Genomic DNA, 19,801 nt, shown 5'->3' with positions numbered 1-19,801 from the left:
GTTACTAGGGCCTGGACGCAATAGCCGGAGGCTGCTCCCCCTCAATTTTCTCCCAACAATCTCTGTTTCTATTCCTGCATTCTTTATAATTCTCTGACACCAAAGGGGGGACACGCCCGTAGCACCCGGAAGGTGGGAGATGGAAGCACGGGTGGGGTCTGTTTGCGGACCCGTATACTGCACAGAACAGCGTTTGCTCTATACACTGGTTCCTCTAATCCATCCTTATTCTGCGGACCTGCCTATTTTTAGAACCGTAGGGGTTGCCTCAGTCTAGTGAGTTCAATCATTTTTGTTTTGCCGTGCGCCTTGGCGATTTCAGCCAAGGGCACTACGGATGCAGGCAGACGTCAGAGGGGAAGCGGTACCGTATCTTCTTGCCAGTTTTCTTGGCAGTGACGGTAAGCAAACAACCGTAACCTTCTTCTATAATCATGCAAAGCGGTGAATGCTGTGTGTAGCAGCTGGATAAGTATCACCTCTCTGTCCGCGGCAGTCCAGATCATACGGTGCGGAAAAAAAGCTGAACGGGCCCATGGTTGCCGTGCTATGGGCGTCTGACAGTGGCACCAGGGAAAAACGGACAAAAGGATGTCAGCTGATGTTTTCCCAGAGAAGGATATGACTGATGACATTACACAGAACCACCAGCGACAATAATGATTCACCCAGAATTCCAAGGGGCGGGGAGACTAGGGAACTAGGGATAGCTACGGAAAGAGCTACTACAATGCAACGCTTCAGAAATCGACATTAGCCCGACAATTGGAATGCACAACGCCGAATTACTGTGCCTAGTGTGGCCGCATGAAATCGAATTTATAATATCAGTTTTATAAAACCGATTTTAGCTAATTCGATATTATCCCATAGTGTAGATGTGGCCTGAGGCTTTTCCAGAGCAGGGCTTGTCCACTTTGCTGATGAATAGCACTGCAGGCGATGTAACCCTACCAGGATTTCTCTTTGGGGTAATTGCTCCATTTGCAGCAGTGACTGGGGGGTGGGACTAGTCTGAGGATGATGTGCATTTGCGCTCAGCCTGCCCTTGTCCTAGCAAAAGGATGGGGGTGGGGGAGAGCCACAGAGGGCCGTGGGTGTTGCAATGCTGAGTGTGGCAGCACTTAACTTCCGGGTGCTCTGCCATCCAGTGGAACACAGATCCCCCAAGGAGGCGCCCCAGCACCCACTGGAATGCACGGGGAGAGTTTAGGCCCCTGGGGACTGGGACGTTCAGACGCCGGCACACTGGGCAGGGAGCCATGTTAGGTAGCCAATAGGACACACTGAGGAGAGGAGTTGTGGGGGGAGAAGAGGTGCAAGCACCTACACCATTGACGTGGCTGGCTGACGGGCAAACACAAACCTTCTCCTGGAGTTAGGCTCCTACACCTAGTCAGCCCTGTACATAGGCCAGAACGCCTGAAACCTTCTCTCTCCTTATACTCACTATCGCTCTCACACTTGGCCGATGTAGCCCTGTGCCCCTGGCTGTCCTTTATACAGGGGCCTGACTGACTCTCCTGTGCAGGGTCTGACAGGGGTGCTCAGAACAGCCCTATGGGGGTTGGGCTCCACTAGCATGCTGGGCATTTCTTTCCCCCCACCCCCGCCCCTTAGTTTTAAAATCCCATTGTGAGGCGTCAGCGGCTTCTGCTTCAACTCGTTAGCTGTGGGGTGGCAGCAGCAGTTGAAAATGCCAACTGTGGGAAATGTAGGCACCACTGACGTTTTCAAAGCAGGAGCTCAGGCACCATCTAACCCTGGAGGTGCCTAACTCCCCTAGGTGCCTACCTACAGACTTCGGCATCTGCCTGCTTGTTTGGATGCCTAAATCCTTTGAAACATCCGTCCCCAAGGCTCCAGCAGGATTTCACCAGAATTCACCCCAAAATGCCTCCGCACACCTCTCTTGCACGGGGGCAGGGGGGGCTCACCGCTGGTTCACAATCTGACACGGTGCTCAGTGGCACCCAATGCTGAGTGCTGCCTCCAGGCTGTATGTGTCACAGGGCTCAGGCCAACATAGCTCCTCCTCTGCTGGGTAACGCTTCCTTCCTCCCACCCATATAGGCAGCCAGACACCCATGGCCTTTGTACCAACCCCACCTGCAACTGCTCACCCTTCCCTCCAGCAATCTGCCCTAGCTTCTCCCCACTGGCCCTTCCTGCCTGCAGCCACTCTTCCCTCTCCCTCTGCCAATTGCCTGTCCCTGTTTCTTTCCGTTTCCCCTGCCCCTCAATAACCCCTTCCTCCTCTTTGTCCCCCTTCTCCCCCAACACCCTGCTCCTCTATAACCCACACACACATGCTCAGCCATAACCTTTTCCACTGTCCTGCATACACCCCACCAAACCAAGATGTGACCAGCAAAATACAACAGTCATTTTGGTGCCGCTCGGTTGCTTACTGTGTCGTTAGCACTTTTGGAGGCCCCCCCTCGCCTTTCATTAGACTCTAATGCTGACCGCTAATAATTGCCTCTAAAGTATGAGAAGTGGCTGCCGCACTGCTCCACCAGGGCCATCGGGCGCTCTCCGAGGGGGGCTGCTGACGCGCTCATCAGGCAGATGATTCCCCTCTGCATGTTAATTTCACGTTGCTAAGGTCACCCTCTGCTGGAGCCTGCCCTGGGCCCATCCCCACCGGGATCCACACCACAGGAATCACCTGGCTCTGGGGCTTGTGTTGCCAGGAAGAGGACCGAGTACAAAAACAGTGGGAACAATAATACAGATAAACCAGGTCTTGTTTCCTCCTGCGAAAAACAAAACAAAAATCAACAGCCAAGGAAAGGACAATTCAGCTGGGAATGTAACTAGTTAATGTAATTAGTGGGGGGAGGGAGCTGGGCACTTTTACCACTACAGAGCCTTTACTTCTCTCCCATCAGGGCTTCATTGGGACCATGCCTGATTTACATTGCTGAGAGGAGCATCCTGTCCATTACCTCCAAGAGGTAAGCGCATCAGGGAATGGTGCATAAGAACATAGGAACAGCCATACTGGGTCAGACCAAAGGTCCATCTAGCCCAGTATCTTGTCTTCTGACATTGGCCAATGCCAGTTGCCCCAGAAGGAATGAACAGAACAGGGAATTAGGTGATCCATCCCCTGTCACTCATTCCCAGCAAGAACAGATCCAAGGAGGGGAGAAGCCCCCTGCAGGAAGGAGGCAACCAGGACCAGCCTGCAGCTGAAAGGGACTATAGACGGCGTCGCCTTTGAGACAGAAGCAGAGCTGGTTTAGAAAGGCTAGAGCATCCAGGCGGGCAACAGGCCTGAGTTTAAAGTGACCACTGGCAGAGTGGGCAAATATCAGAACCGGGAGGTGCAGTGAGCAGTTCGTGAGCGACCTGCAGGCAGGAATTCATTTGCTAAATGATGTTAACCGGACAGCTGCAAAGAGCAACTAAATCTGTACGCGCCACCATCTGTGGATTGCCAGTTAGTGAAGGGAAACAAGGACCATGGCCACCAAAGAAACTGCTCCTCATAAGTGGCTCAGCGTAACTACCCAACCTGGAATGTGCTCAGAGCCCAGGATTCTAGGGACCTGGATCTTAGCTTTCTGTTTTGGCTGGCTAAAAGCACCTCCGTGCACCTTGCTGGAATGTTGTTTTCATAACAGCTCAGATCACATGTCTTGTGCTACATCCCCAGCACCCTTTCCTGCAGCACTAGCTGGTCCCTGGAGATTAAGGGGGTCTGGCTGCACTGCAGAGTATGCTCAGGCTCTGTGCCCACACGTCCCCTTCCATGCACAAACAAATCAGTCTGACTTGGGTCACCAAGCACTCGGTACCTGGGATCTAGGACCCTGCTAGGGGGACAGGTCTGAGCCAAAGTCCTGCTGGGATTCGGTCCAAGCCTGGTCATTTTGCAGGTCAAGTTGCAGACCCGAGTCAGGCCTGCATAGTGCAGTAAGGACGCATTAACATGGCTGAGACTCCCTGGGGCCCAGCGACTGTAAAGCCCAGGTTTATAATGCAGTGTGGACACTCAGGCATAGGCTTGAAAACAACAAGTCCACAAGCCTGGGCCCCACAGAGCCGGGGGTGCAGTGCAGCGCAGACCCTCACTTGGTTCAGCCTTGTAGGCTCTGACGGTACAGTCCCAACACTCTAGTAGGAGTAGCGCTGCTCCTAGACTAGCAGCAGAGGGGAGCAGCAGAAAAGAGACGCAGAACTGGGAACAGGGCTGGCTACTAACCTGTTGCCTGCTGTAGTATCTGAGACCCTTCCAGTAGTGCCTCAAGCAAGGTGATTGACATCTGTCACCTGCGGTTCATCCTCTCCCCAGGGCAAGACTTACACACACGAGGAGGTTTTTGCTTTGCTGAGTTTTAGTTTATTTAAGAGCAAAAACCCCTTTGCAGTCATTCCGCTACAGAAAACAGCCACATTGCAGCTGTTCAACGTTGCAAGCTCCTTGGGACGATGTCTCGTTGTGCATTTGTAGACCACCCGCTATAACCCAGAGGTGCCACCCCAATATAGGTGCTGGGTACTGTAGCAGCTCCACTGGGTGATCAGGAGTTTCATTTAGGTCCACCTCCACCAAGCCAAGAATTTGTCACAGGTACAAAGGTTTGGAATCTCAGGCTGCCAGGGAACCAGCCTGCAGGCTGCTAAAAACAAATCTGCGTGGTGCAGAAGTTAGGGCCAAAAACCACTTGGCATGACTCACTCAGCAGATGGAGCAGGGGCCTGGAGGAGTGACATGCAGCTAATGCTCCACAGTCAGCCTTGTTCATGAAACACCAAACCTTGATGTTTGTGTTAGCATTGAAAGCATTTTAAAGTTCTGCTAGTTCCTTGGAGCAGTGGCTCTCAGCCTTTCCAGATGACTATACGCCTTTCAGGAGTTTAATTTGTCTTGCACACCCCAAGTTTCACCTCACTTAAAAACTATTTGCTACCAAAATCAGACATAAAAATACAAACATGTCCCTCCCAGCACACTAGTACCCATTGTTTCATGTTCTCTGTATGTATAAGTATCTTCTTACTGTGTGTTCCATTCTGTGCATCCGATGAAGTGAGCTGTAGCCCACGAAAGCTTATGCTGAAATAAATGTGTTAGTCTCTAAGCTGCCGCAAGTACTTCTGTTCTTTTTACTAGTACTGAAGACGTTCTCATTTTGACCATAGAATGAATGGATTGGAATATAAATATTATATTGAGCCTGTTTGTTGTTTCTGAGATGTGTCTGAAGCCCAAACGACAGGACTGAAGCCCGTGCCCCAGGGATGACACATGTAGCTTAGTTTTTGCAGGGTCCCCTGTGGCATGGAGCCCCAGAGCAATTGCCCTGCTTGCCAGTCCCGCTGCCAGCTGTGCACTTGCATTCCCCTTAAACCTGTCACATGACCTCCCTCTTGGGGCTGCAACTCCCCAGGTTGAGCAACTCTGATCTACATGAGCTGAGTATCCCCTGGAAGACCTTTGTGCATCCCCAGGGGTATGTGTACACTTGGTTGAGACACACTGCCTTGGCGAATGCTACTGGTGTGTATGTGAGAGCCTCAGCTGCTGTGAACTGACCAGTGTAGGCTTTGGCACACAAAATCAGGTGTTGGATTCACTCCATGCAATGTAAATGCTGCACGCATTCCAACCAGTCAGGAAGCAGAAGACCCCAGGCTGGCACATAGTCGAATACATCTAATAGCATTTAGACTACGGGACGCATTTCACTTATAAGGTTCCACATGCTTTACAAAGCGGGGGGGGGGGGGGATGGAGGGGCTCAGCCAACATGCAATAACCAGAGAGGGGAAGGGACAAAGCATTATATCCAAGGGGGGGGGCAGCGTAGGGGGGTGTTTAAAACGTGGGCCTAAGTGACTTGCCCAAGATTCCACAATTAGGGTCAGGGCCAGAACTCAAGGGTTCCTGGCTCCCAGTCCTGTGGTCTGAGTGCTAATCTCGCACACATTCATGTCAGCTCAGCACACTCCTACAATCAACGGGGAGGCGTTACTCAAAACACCAAAATCTCAGGAATGACGCGCTCAGATCTCCCTCCCCCCCACATCCACATCCACACACTGAGATGCGGTGAGACACACCCAGGCCTGTGTATATGCCATGTGAGACACACTGCAATGCACACAGCCTGTGTGTACCAACATGCCGGGGCACACGGTGATATTCGCTGCCACGCAGAGCCAAGTACACAGAACCTCCTCAAACNGGGGGGGGGGAGGATGGAGGGGGCGCAACTCTGTTATGTCTGTTTCAAAGACAGGGAAACTGAGGCACAGAGCTATCATAGCAAGTTATGGACAGAGCTGGAAATAAAGCTAAATTTCCTGATGCCCCACTTCAGCCCTTCCCCATCCATACTTTGAGCCCTCATCACAGCAAACCTCTGAGATAGAGACATAAAGGTCAGGGGAGGCAACAGAAGCAGGGAGTGGGGTTAGAAAGCACAGCAGGTTGCTAGGCAGCCTAAGAATGGGTCTAGCTGAGGACCTACTTGCCTGAGTGTTCGTCCTTGTCTCAGGTATTCATACGCTCCGCACCCTGTACTGAGTGTGTCACAATCTTTAATGCATTTAGCTACATAGCACTATCATGCGGTGGGACTGGGCTTTTCGCCCCGTTGTACAGATGGGGCCATGAGACACAAGGCTAGACTAAGGCTTAACTTTCTAGAGGGATTTTTGGCATTGTTGCACTCAACATTGCACCCACTCACCCTGATTTAGGAGCCTCATTTTGTAAAAGGGATTTAGGCACTTAGGCACCTAAATCCTATTGATGGTCAGTGTTGACATTTGTGTGAAAACCCAAGCCTCAGTGACTGGCCAAAGTGACACAGGAAGTTTGTGGCAGGGGAGAGTATTGCACTCAGAGTATTTCAGTTGTTGGGGCGGGGGGAGGGCCCCTAACCACCAGCATGGGGGCTGGGGAGGGTGAGTGGTCTGTCATGCTGTGGATCCCCTTGCCCTGCTCATACAGTCTCACTGGAGGAGGCTGGGAGGCATTTCCTGCTGTCAGACTATCTTGCCATGGCTGCCTTGATGGGCCCAGAGGGCAGATCTCCTCCCCCAGGCCAAGGGATGGCTTCCATATGCAATACCAGTGCCAAATTCCAACGGCTCCAGTGAACCTTTTCACCTGTCTAGAGCCTCCATCTTTGGGCTAGGGCTGGCGCTGTCCAAGGGCCCAGGGGTGCTACAGTGCTATGGCATGTGTGTGTGGTGGTGGGGTTAACCTGATGCGGGGGGGGAGGTAAAGCTCAGCACCATGGCAGATGAGTGCCAGTGTGTGAAGAAGGGGTTGGGGCGAAATGCTGTGTGGTCCCCTCTCTGGGATGTTGCTGAGTCAAACCTTGCCGGGGGTTGTTGGGACAGTGGCGTGGGTGGGGCCAGGAGAAGGTGTCTCGCTGATGGTGCCCAGATGTCCTTCATCACCCAGCAAGGTATCTATCCCTCCTGCCCTGGCCCAGCCCCCTTGATCATGGAGAAAGCAAGGGATGAATGTGTGAGAATAGTATGAGCTACCAGCTAAGCCAGCCAAGCGTGGGTGGCTGCTGGCTTTGGTGTTGAGTGACGGCGACTGACTTCAGAGGGGCCACACCATTGGTGGCAGGCTCATCCCCTGCAAGCAGAACAAGGGGAGGGGATGAACAGGGCTTGGCGAGAGGCTGCAATGTGCAGGCAAATGGCTGGGGGATGGGGAACCAATGTAAGTCAACAGACGTATGTCTTTCCTAGGCAGAGCTGACCGTCAGCACTGTGGCTAGGGCCCCTCTGTTACAGTAGGACCCAGAGGGCCCTGCCACGCTCAGGGCCCCACTGCAGTGGGTAATGTAGAGTTACAGCGTGATAGCCAGCTTGTGCCCCAAAGATCTTCCAGCCTAAGAGTGGGTTGCTCTCATTGGACAGCTGGGAACGGAGGCGCAGAGCTGCAAAATGAATTAAGAGCCTCCACTTTCCTGAGCCAGCACTTTAACCATCCACCCAGGGCTGGTGCAAGGATGTTTCGTGACCTAGGCAAAACTTCCACCTTGCTCCATCCCCCTGCCCTGCCCTGCCCTGAGGCACCCCCACCCTGCAGCAGCTCCCCACCTCTGCCCTGAGGCGCCCCCCCGCAGCAGCTCCCCCCTCTGCCCTGAGGTGCCCCCCTTACAGCAACTCCCCACTCCCCACTCTCCACCCTGAGGCATCCCCCTCGCCCCAGCTCACCCCTGCTATGCACACAGGCACGAGCACCCCGAGCACGCCATCACTGCTTCACTTCTCCCACCTCCCAGGCTTGTGGCGCCTAAGCTGATTGGCGCCGCAAGCCTGGGAGGTGGGAGAAGTGAAGCAGCCATGGCATGCTCGGGGAGGAGGCGGGGTGGGGTGAGCTGGGGTGGGGAGTTCCCCTGTGTGCCACCCCCCCCACACACTTGCTGCAGGTGGCCCTCCCCGTGCTCCCCTGCCCCGGCTCCCTCCGCCTAAATGCCGGCGGTGACCAGGGCGTCTGAAGATCCGGCCGCCGCGGTCACTGCTGAAGAAAATGGCGCCCCCCAAATCCTAGCGCCCTAGGTGACCGCCTAGGTCACCTGCCTGGTTGCACTGGCCCTGCATCCAATCACGCTCTTCTCTGGAAAAGTCATAAGAACGGCTGCACCGGGTCAGACCAAAGGTCCATCTAGCCCAGTATCCTGTCTACCGACAGTGGCCAATGCCAGGTGCTGCAGAGGGAGTGAACCTAACAGGCAATGATCAAGTGATCTCTCTCCTGCCATCCATCTCCACCCTCTGACAAACAGAGGCTAGGGACACCATTCGTACTATACTGGCTAATAGCTTTAATGGACTTAACCTCATAATTCTTCATTTTCTCTTTTAAACACTTTTATAGTCCCAAGCCTTCACAACCTCCTCAGGCAAGGAGTTTCCACAGTTGACTGATGCGCTGTGTGAAAGAAACTTCTTGTATTTGTTTAAATGCTGCGCATTCATTTCATTTGGTGACCCCTGTTCTTGTATTTATGGGAACAAGTAGTATAACTTTTCCTATTTGAACTTTCTCTACATCACTCATGATTTATTACCAGTATTCATATCCGCCGCCTTAGTGCTCCTCTTTTCCAAGTCTGATAATCTTCGAGCCTCTTTAAGCTCTCCTCAGATTGGGTACCCGTTCCAAATCCTTATAGTCACAATGAACTTCCCATCTTAAATGGCCTCCCTGTTTTGTCAAATCTGCCTTTGAGCCTCACATCCTTCATAAAATTCCTCCAAGAGGTGGCACATGGCCCTACTGCAGTCTTATCAGCTGTACTAGTCAATGAGCGACCCTCTGAGACCCAGGGCTATGTACGGATCTTCACCTATCGCAATTTAAGTTCACACAACCGGCTCCAGCTTGTACCGAGTGTGACTGACCATTAGGATTGCTGCCCTGCGCACACTCCGAACGCAGTCCCCTGAGTGTGAGACCTAGTGCATCAGCCTGGCTCATGGGCTGCCTCGTATAAAACAAGACCTTTTTACACACATTACCCTGGAGCAGCCCACTGCTGATGCACCGAGGAAACGGCTTCTGTAGTGTTCACTGGTCCTAGCCCTAGGGCAGTCCAAGGTGCAGTGCCCGGAGTTCCCCTCCCCAGAGGCCAGGCATGCGTCTGATAACCAGAGACACTGAAAGGTAGCAGGCTCCACTCGTAATAAAGCTCTCTGTCCTCAAATCTGGACCTTAGCATCAAATAGCTGGGTGCATTAGAATTCGAACCTCCAAGCTTGAATTCCAGATCTTGGATCTATCTCCTGCACCACAATCAGGATCGAGTACTTCTGTAATAAACTTCTCTGTTCTCCTCCAACCTTTCCCTGGGAGCACCCCAAGACTCAGATGCCCTGAGCCTCCAACCAAGGGAAAACTCTCACTTTCCCTTCCTCTCTTACTTCCTCTCAGATTTTCCCACCTGTGGGATATCTAGGAGATTTCCTGCTTCAATCCTTGAAACACATAACAAGAGAGGAGGATTACCTTCCCCTCCTTTCTTCTCCCCCCCAGTCTTTCCCTGAGAGAGAGAGTACTCCTGGCACAGAGTTCCTATCCTTGCCTAATCTAGGAAAACAGAAAATCCAACAGTTTTAAACAAGAAAGCTTTATATAAAAAAGAAAGAAAAAAACACTGACATGATCACTGCGATCAAGTGTAACATAACACGGGCTATTGCTTAAAAGAAAATATGAATAATCAGCCTTTATTCAAAAAGATATCCAATTTAAACATTCCAGCAACTCCACACATGTAATTGACTAAATACAACTATCAACCTATTGCTTTTCCTTTTGTACTCACAATTGGGAACAGAAAGGTAGAAAGAAGCTTGGAGATATAAAAAAAATAATAAAAAAGCTCTTCCCTCATAGCCGAGAGAAAACAAATAGAACAAAGACAAAACACACCCAGACCAGTTCCCTCCCTTCAACTTTGAAAAATCCGGTTTCCTGATTGGTCCTCTGGTCAGGTGTTTGGTTCCCTTTGTTAACCCTTTACAGGTAAAAGAAACATTAACCCTTAGCTATCTGTTTATGACAGTCTCCCATTGCCACTGTCACCATGGTAGCTGCATCCTCACACACAGGAGAGCGAGGAACGTGACATCATTCAAGCTGCTCCAGGCTCGTCTGCTCTGCAATGTGCTTGGATGAGCTGGACCGGTCCCCGTCCCTCAGTCCCTCCACACACTGTATGACTGTAGAGTATTGTTGGGACCGTTGGCTAAAATTCCACACGGCCAGTGAAAGTCAGACTTGTCTGCTGTAGTAGTTAACCAAGTCTTTGTGTTTCTGTCCCTGGCTGGCTAGTGATTTATTTATGAATCTCCTGGGGTTTGAAGCTGGAGGTTAAGAATGTATTTATCACTACCACCCCCCTATTATTAAGATTGCCCAACACATCCCATGGTAAGACCCTGTTTTTAGTTGCTTAGAACTTTGCCAAACTCTTACTGTTTGAGCTGAAACGCTCCATGTCTGCCAGGCTTCCCACTTCATGAGAACTATTGTGGAAGAAAATGATTGGCGGTTGACAGGGAGGAGGACATGGGGAGCCTGGGAGCTGAGGAGGGGAGGGAAACTAGGACTGATGGCTGGGCAAGGAGCCTGGGAGCAGGACAGGAAGCCAGTGGTAGGGAAGAGACACGACTGGGGCAGAGACAAGTTGGAGAGGATGAGAACCTCAATTTTGGCATTTCTTAACTTTGGAGTGCTTGGCCTTGCAACATTAATGTCCTCAGCATCGTGTGTAGTTATACAGCTATAGACACAAAGAGCAAGCAGGCAATAATGCAAACCATAGCAAAATGTACACGAGGAGAGGGCCAACTAGACATGGAACTGTAACATGGAGGCTGAGGTCTCTCTAATTCTGGACCCTCTTTCCCACAGTGACCAGTAGCAGAACAATACATTCTTTGGGGCTGGGAAGTTACTCAGTCTTTAGAGATAGTGGCCAGAACACAAACTACTAAGTGCCTTATGGGAGTTTTTCCTGACTAGTGATTTTGAGATTTACCCCAGAGAGGGAATTGCTGTGGCTTCTCCCTCCTCGCCTTGCTACAACTAAACCGCCAGGCAGAAACAAAAGGCACACATCTTGGTGCAGCGTGGTAAATGTTCCCTGCACAGCAGAAATGCTGCAGGAAAACAGTCCGGTGTGGTAGTTAAGTGCCCTGGAGTGGGACTCAGGCAAGCTGGGGCCTGTTCCTGGCTCTGTTGTATTGGACGAGTTTGTATGTCTGTTTCTTTCTGTCTGGTTTATTTGGATTGTAAACTCTTGGGTGCAGGGCCGGTCTCTCACTATGTACTGCACCTAGCAATCAGGGTAGCAATCATTAATATATGCTAGTGTGAGCTAGCATTGTTAGATAAAAGGGACCCCTCATGCCAGGGTTAAAGTCATGTGGCTCAAGTTTAACCTCAATTGTGGCTGCCTTTGCAAGTCACCTAACTATTTATACAGCGCCAGTGGAGTGGCAGGGGCTTCAGAGGCAGGTGTGAAAGCAATGAGCCTGATTCGCCACTGCCTTGCACCTTGCTCCAACCTTTACACCTGTGCAATGGGAGGGCAAAGTTGGCATTGAGCCCTCACCAGGCACAGGGGTGAACATCTGTGCACGGTGAAGCTGATGAATAAAACCCAAGGAGTCTGCACTTTCATGAATGGCGCTCAGGAGCAGCCTCACACTGGCGAACCAGCCTCCAAACGCTCACAAAGTGAAGCCCCAGTCTGGGTTAGGTGAGCGAGGCTTAGTCACCTGAGTAAGAGGCAGCAGGACTAAGCCTTCAATAAGCAGAACCCATAAACGACTCCACCAAACACATCCCAAAACACATTTTATGTCCAACGCCTCAACTGCCCTCTGCGTCTGCTGTCTGACCCCAGGTTTCTAGACGGGGTCAGCACAGGATTGCCCCAAGTGGTGCAACCCAAGGAGGAAAAGGCTTATTACCCTTAGGAGTCAATAAGCTGGATGCTCAGCTGGTGTAAATCAACACAAGGTCAGTGATTTCAGTTACACCAGTTGTGGATTTGGCCCCCATGTGTCAAACCAGAGGAAATGGCTGGGTCTGGTTCCTCTTGTGTTCACGGGATGCTCCATTGACATCAGTGAAGGCACTCTGGACTGGCACAGGGCTGAGTGAGATCAGAATCAGACCCAGCCCCTCCCGCCTCCCACTATCCTTCCCGCCCGCTAATGTGCTGGGAGTTCGCATTGGGCTGGAAGGAAGAATTATTCATCAGCACCCAGCTAAGGCTCAGAGGAGCTGTTGAGCCTGGGCTGGCTGTTTGTGCCTCTGCACTGAATCACCTCAATTACAGTATTTGCTTTGAGTCTAGTTTGGGAAAGAGATTTAACAAAAAAAAAAAAAAGCCCCCCCCTCCCCCGGCAGTGGTGACAAAGGCCAAGAAAGGCGTTACATCGGCACCGGGAAAGGTATAAATAGGCAGCTGGTCCAGAAAGGAGCCAGCTGCAAACAGGAGGCTGGAAAGCAAAGAAAGCTTCTCTCTGTAAGTGTGAGAACCTGGCAGCCCCCTTCACGATGCCCAAAACCTCTCTGCCAGTCCACTTCCTCTGTCTTCTCGCCTTGTCTTCAGCCTGCTACATCCAGAACTGCCCTCGAGGAGGGAAGAGAGCCTTGCCCGACACAGAGATCAGACAGGTACGAGAGGGACTGCTTGCAATGTGCGGGGGGGGGGGGGGGGTAGCTCATTCTTCATAGTGTGGTGAACTGTGTTCCCGTACAAAGTGTGTGTGTGTGTGTGTGTGTGCGCGCACACGTGTGTGTGCAAGAGAGAGAGAGAGATTGTACTTCAATACTCTGTGCATAAGGACTGTCTGTATTCCCAGTCCTGGGTGTGTTAGGCAAACTTAATTTGAGTTCTGGGTGCAAGAGAGACAGAGGCAAACTCCTCACTGGCTGGCAGCTAGATGCAGCTCATTGCCCTGAAGCTCAGAGAGGCATTTTTTAAAGCTTCTAGTTCTTGCTCCAGCTTGCTTTCTTTACAGAAAAGTAGTTACACTGCTTTGAGCGAAAGAGCTTTGCATTAATGCTTCTTAGGAGACAAAGGGGGGAAAAATCTTTATTTTGATTTAGGAAAGGTGCCTCTAAGTTCCCAGTCCCACCCCATGGCCCCTAATTGGAAGCTGCAGAGAGAAAAGCAAGGGAGAAAAATAGGGCACCAGTCTTTAAATCGACTGAAATTCTTTGGACTGGGAAACTGTGGGGGATGGGAGGGAAGTGGTAAAATGATTGGCACCCTACTAAAACAGGGGCTGCACCTCCTATAGAAGAATAATGAATGGTGACATTCGTGATTTCCTTCTGCCACCTAATACCCTTTTAATGCAATCTTACTCCACAAACTTTAATAGGTCTTTTGACTTGCGATTAAAGAACCGAAGGTTTGCTCTGTTGCTAGTTCTAGCAGCCTCACTAATGCGCTAGCAGAGAGAGGGCATCTGAAGCCCATTTGAAGAGCCAAATCCTCAGCTGGTGTAAATCATCTTCAATAGAGCAATGAGAACACCAGCTAAGGACCTGGCTCCCGAGAGCCCAGTACTTGTATTTCTTATGCAAAGAGAACAGATGAAAAAAAAATTAAGTTACAGACCTTCAGATGTACTTAGGGTGAAATCCTGGCCCCACACTGGTCAGAGGGAGTTTTGCCATTGACTTCAGTGAAGTCTGGATGTCACCCTCAGTGCAAATGTGAAATTAGAGTAATTTCAGAAAGAAAAGTTATATCATAACAGTACTAGCACCAGTCCCTTTTAAACGTACATTGATTTACATGAGGCACTACTGTTTTACTTACTTAAACCATTTCAGTCGTAGCAAACTGTTTCACACCATTTCATTTTGAGTCTACCACATTTTGAGCAGATCTGAACACAACAGTTAATCTGAGAATTTATATATCAATTTATCGACATGCAGATTATATCAAGAGGATTTAAAATAACCAAAGTTAATGTGATTGCCTCTTCCTGTTGTGGCTGACTTGGTTTTTAGACAATGTCTCTGACGTATGGTAGCTTGTCCACCTATGGAAATTTGGTCCCAAATGTTTTCAGGCCATTAAAAGACCTGACAAATTAAGCACCATGGACAGAGCCACTGTGCTGACCATACAGAGCCTTTTTAAACCAGTTCCTTCTGATCAACATGTCAAAGTGTCCCCAGTCACCAAATAGAAGAAAAGGTCATGGCTGAATGCAAACATCTCCAGACCACAATTTAATTTTCCATTTCAATAGGATTCACTGTGGCTGACTTTAGACTGATGTGGCTTCTAAGTGTAATTACTAAAGGTTTAGATTTTGTCACAGTTATGTTTAGTAAAACTCACGGACAGGATGTGGGCAATAAACAAACATTCACTGAAGCCCGCAACCTAGCTGTGACTTTTACTAAAAACAAGAGGGGGGAGCGTACCGGGGGTGGAAGAGACTAACAGTGCCAGCCTCCACTGCCTCCAGCAGTGGCTGACAGCCGCAGGGCCCCTGGCCACCCCAGGGCAGAAAATGTCATGGAGATCACTGAAAGTCACGAAATCTGTGACCTCCGTGACAAAATCTTACCCTTAGTAATTACTTTCCCCTGTGGTTTGTGTGTAGCCATGATCCCGCTGCTGGTGGGCAGTTATTCAATGAGGGGACCTTTGACACAGAGAGACACAGCGTGTGCCCCGTCACTGAGTAGCCTTTCCCTTTTATCCTGAAGAGACAGTGCAAAATATAGCCCCTTCATGTAACGGTCCACAGTAAGCTTCCTACACTAACTGTGAGCTGGATTATAGAGCATAGGAGTTAATAATAATAAGGCCTCTCTTTTATGTATCACTTGTCATCAGCAGATCTCAAAGTGCTTTAGAAAGGAGGTCAGTGTCATTATCCCCATTTTACAGATGGGGAAACTGAGGCACAGAAAGGTGATGTGACCCACTCAAGGTTATCTACCAGGCCAGTAGCAGAGCCAGGAACTGAACCCAGGACTCCTGCAGCCCAGTCCAGTGCTCTAGTCAATGAGTAACCTCTCCCAGCTTTCTGTTAGGCTGTTTATCTTAAGTCCTCTCTGCTCTCATATGGCTAATGAGACCATCCGTACTAAAATAGTTAATGACATACATTGTGGAAGGGATACTAACCCCCATACTGCAGGGGTTAAGCCAATCTCTAGTAGAGACTAGAAGGCACCCTAATGCAGGGAGCAGATTATCTCACATTTGCCTACTGTGGGGCTCTTGCACCTTCTTCTGAAGCATCTGGTTCTGGCCATAGTCAGAGACCAGATACTGGGCTGGATGGACCATGGGTCTGAGCCAATCTGCCAATTCCTGTTCTTTCTTAATGCGACCCCCCCCATCACTTCTAGCTCTTCCTCGTCTGTACTATCATAAGTAATTCCTCCCACCCACTTGAATGTAATGACCCCCATCCCTGCCAAGAGGTCAGCAGCCAGGTTGACCCCCAGACCTTCAGCACTACAACACTGATCTCTAGAACTTGAGCTAAAGGGATAACTCTGTTACTGCTAATAGCAGTAGGTTGTTATCCTCCAGTGGCTGGACACACACACACAAAACGCACTGTGCTAGGATTGATTCCACTGACCTGTTTCAATGTTTGTAGAATCATGCCTACCCTCCTACCCTTAGTCATTGCTTAGCCAGCCTGCCCATATTTAACCCTTTCCCTCTTTCTTTGCAAGACTGTCCCTCCAGTCCCCTGATCACTTTTTGCTGCTCTTCTTTGAACTGCTTCTAATTAATTAATATCATTCTGTTAATGAGGTGCCCGGAACTGAATGCTCTGTTCCATTGGTGGTCTCAGCAGAGCTGTACTGAGATGAGCACTTGTACCTCTTTACTCCATAATGCAATAAACCAACATATTGAAAATTCTAGTGGGGAAGAAATTCCATTGACTAGGAAGTTCTAAACATGGGAGAAAAATTGATGGAGCCATGAAAGCATCCTCATTCTACAGCTTGGCTCTAATTCCTTTAAGGCTTGAGGGCATCTTTGCAAACAAGCCACGACCATGTATGAATGACATTGGCTTCCATATACTATGGTGGAAGCCAAATTGTATAAGACATTTAAAACAAGACTTAACAAAAAGGGGGCACAAGCTTGTATTGCCAACAAGGGAAAAAGAAGACAATCCACTAGGCTGTTTCTGCCTCCTGGTTTTTGGACAAAAACTATGACTGCTGATACCAAGCGCTTGTCTAAAGCACTGGGAGCCACAGAACATTTAAACCCCTGGACTTACTTCCAGGGTTTGAGAGAATAAATGAGCTCATCCTTTTGCTAAAAAAAAAAAAACCCAGGTAACTTATAGCATCATCTTCTATCTACTGTCCATGGAAAGACCTGATCCCAGCTGCTATTCTAACAATGGAAAATGATTGTCCCCTACACTGGTAACTTTGCAGGGATGTGTCCTTCATTAAGAAAGCTGCATATTGCTTCAGGGAGGATGAATATTATACTTAAAGTATTTGTCAGTTTTATAAATACCTGATGAGGTAGGTGTATTTATGGCTCAGTTCACCCACCACTTGAATGCAGCCATCTAGTAAATGAAATAGGTGCCCAGATACTGCGGTGATGGGCATGGGATACAAACATGAAGGAGTGAAGCACAGCACTTGAAGCAGAATATCAGCTCCAATTGAAACTGCAGGGAGCGCTCAGGGAGGCAGGATGTAATTACCTGGGTGCAGTTCATCCAGGACACACCCACTCTTATGGGCTCTTTCGTGGCATGGTGGCCTTGTCTGCAGCAGGTGAAGTGGGATAGGGAAAATGTGTGACCATGCAGCTGGTTTTAGGGTTGATCTCAGAGACCCAATCCTACCTCCTAGCTCCGGTTAAATGCCTGCTGAAGGATTTGGCCCATAAACTCAGCTAAGAATTAACCACCATTCAACACAATGGGAATTTTGCCATTTATTTCAGTGGGGACCAGGACCTTGCCCACAACCTTCAGACTTGGCTCATTGATTATAACAGTTTCCCATTCATGCACCTGATTCTCCTGGCTGGTTACTCCACGGACTCACCTCTGATTCCCACCGGTGAGATCAGGCCCCATGCTCATATCATGCACGAGGGGTTTAGCTGTTCCCTGAACATGAACCTCCCTCTCCCCATGCAGCCCCTGGCTTGCTGATCTGTCTCCTGTCTCTCCAGTGTATACCCTGTGGTCCCGGGAACAGAGGACACTGCTTTGGCCCCAACATCTGCTGTGGAGAGGAGCTCGGCTGCTATGTGGGCACTTCTGAAACCCTGCACTGCATGGAAGAAAATTACCTGCCTTCCCCTTGCGAGGCCGGCGGCAAAGCCTGCAGCTCAGGAGGGAGATGCGCCGCTCCCGGCATTTGCTGCAATGATGGTAATATAGGAGCACCCCCATACCCAGAACAAATACAATGGAGAGGGGAGGTACCTCAAACACTAACAGCCTTTGCCTAGGGGATCATCTCCTCTTCTGGGTACTTCAGTGGCCCCCATCTCTGTAGTAGCTGAGCCCCTCACAATCTTTAATGGACTTCTCCTTACAACACCTCTGTGATGTATTGAAATGCTGTTAGCCCCACTGTAGAGATGGGGAATGGGCAGATATTGGCCACCACCAGAAGCCAGATAATCAGTGAGATGGTATGAGCCACAATGTCAACTGCTTGACTCTTGGATTGAACCATTTCTGGAAATATAAGGAGCTATAATGGACCAAACTTGCCTGACATCTTTAGTTTTTGCTCAGTCATGAATCAGGACAAAATCCTGTTGACTTCCTGGTTGGTTGTGGGGGAGGGGGGGGTGTTGCATGAGTAAGGACTGAGTATCTGACCTCAATGGGCATTTTGCATGAGTAAGGATTTCAGGATTTGACTCAACACAAAAGCCTATGGCTAATATGACACTTTATATCTTCAAAGCTCTTTACGAGCATTAACTGAAAAGCCCGCCAAACTCAAAGGTAGGGTCGTAAAAGTGCTACTATAATCCCGATCTTCCAGATGGGAAACTGAGGCACAGAGAGGTGAATTGTTTTGCCCAAGTCTACATAGTATGTCAATGTCAGAGCTAGGATGACAACTCAGGAATTCCTGCCTCCCCCCCACTCCTAACTTCTATTTGCAATGTATTTGCCAGCAATACGTTATTCATCCACTAGTTGTTTCTGTTTGCTATAGTGAGTTCCAGACAGGTTGAGGTCCCTGGTAAACAAGGGAGACAAAGCTGGAACAAAAGCTCTGTGGAAGTCTTTTTGTGGCTGTAGTTGTAGCTTTTCTGTTTAATAAGTCCCTTCTGTTTAAGACAGTGCATGGGATCACAGCCTATGACACCAATCCCTGGAACCCACTGCTTCATGTAAGATCAGTGATAACACTGTGGTTTTCTTTTCTTGTTTTGAAGAGAGCTGCATCATGGATACCATTTGCCTGGATGACGATAGTGACAGAAGTCGAGAGCCCTCAGAGAAGAACCTGACTGTGCTGGATGGCTCAGCGAGTGACTTCCTGCTCAAGCTGATGCATTTGGCGAACAGGCAGCAACAGAGGAAGCACCAATTCTACTGAGGGAAGGAAGCAACATCAGAGATGAGTCTAACAGCGAGTATGTTGCTTACATGCTGCAGCACCTCAGCAAATCATTACAAAATGTAAAGGAACAGCCCTTTGACAGCATTGTAAATATGTGGCCAATAAAGTCTTTTATTGCACGGTACTATTCAACTTTGTCCTGTGTCATTTGCACTGAAGTCGTTGGCACTAGGGGCTAGATTTGCAAGAGCTCAGGGCTTTGGGTGTAGAGCTCATTTGAAGATCTGCCCATCAATGTCACAGCAAGAGCTGAGCTCTTTCGAGAAGCTGGGGGATGCTGAGCACTCGGAAATCTAGCCCTTTATGGTTCAGCAGCCCCTCCTCATTCAGTGGAGGGGAGAAGGAGCACCACATGTACCATCACTGTTCAGATCTTCCAAAAGCCTTTGCCAAGTTCCCCCAGCTAAGAGAGGCAGCAGATAGTTCAGATGTACAATGCAGGCAGAAAGACCTCATGGGCTACAAACCTTCAGCAGCACAGCTCCCACTAGCCTCCTTCTGGAACACTGACTTAGAGGATCCTGGCAGCACGTGAGTTTCCCAGAAGACTCCCACAGGAGGCTATAAGGTCAATCCTGCCCAGCTTGGGAGGTCTAAAGGAACACTCCCGCAAGGCAGGCTAGTGGCAGAGAATGGTGTGGGTTTTCAAAGGCTCCTGAGCAC

The 19,801-nt window shown here is 49.7% G+C and overlaps 1 protein-coding gene across 1 annotated transcript; it reads left to right on the top strand.

Moving 5' to 3' along the window:
* The first annotated feature begins 13,001 nt into the window (after positions 1-13,001).
* On the top strand, positions 13,002-19,270 carry AVP (arginine vasopressin). The gene is made up of 3 exons (XM_032803071.2): positions 13,002-13,180; positions 17,721-17,922; positions 18,951-19,270. The coding sequence occupies exons 1-3, from the start codon at positions 13,061-13,063 to the stop codon at positions 19,112-19,114; spliced, it is 486 nt and encodes a 161-aa protein (XP_032658962.1). The 5' UTR covers positions 13,002-13,060; the 3' UTR covers positions 19,115-19,270.
* The last annotated feature ends 531 nt before the right edge of the window (positions 19,271-19,801 follow it).

This window comes from Chelonoidis abingdonii, chromosome 5, assembly GCF_003597395.2.
Source record: "Chelonoidis abingdonii isolate Lonesome George chromosome 5, CheloAbing_2.0, whole genome shotgun sequence".
NCBI classification, from domain to species: Eukaryota; Metazoa; Chordata; order Testudines; family Testudinidae; genus Chelonoidis; species Chelonoidis abingdonii.
This window is presented reverse-complemented; position numbering and strand designations above follow the sequence as displayed.

Bases quoted from the DNA above. Each gene is read 5' to 3' on its own strand.
- AVP (XM_032803071.2), top strand. From the start codon at position 13,061: ATGCCCAAAACCTCTCTGCCAGTCCACTTCCTCTGTCTTCTCGCCTTG. The intron at 13,181-17,720 runs GTACGAGAGGGA...CTGTCTCTCCAG, and splicing joins CCGACACAGAGATCAGACAG to TGTATACCCTGTGGTCCCGG. The intron at 17,923-18,950 runs GTAATATAGGAG...CTTGTTTTGAAG, and splicing joins CGGCATTTGCTGCAATGATG to AGAGCTGCATCATGGATACC.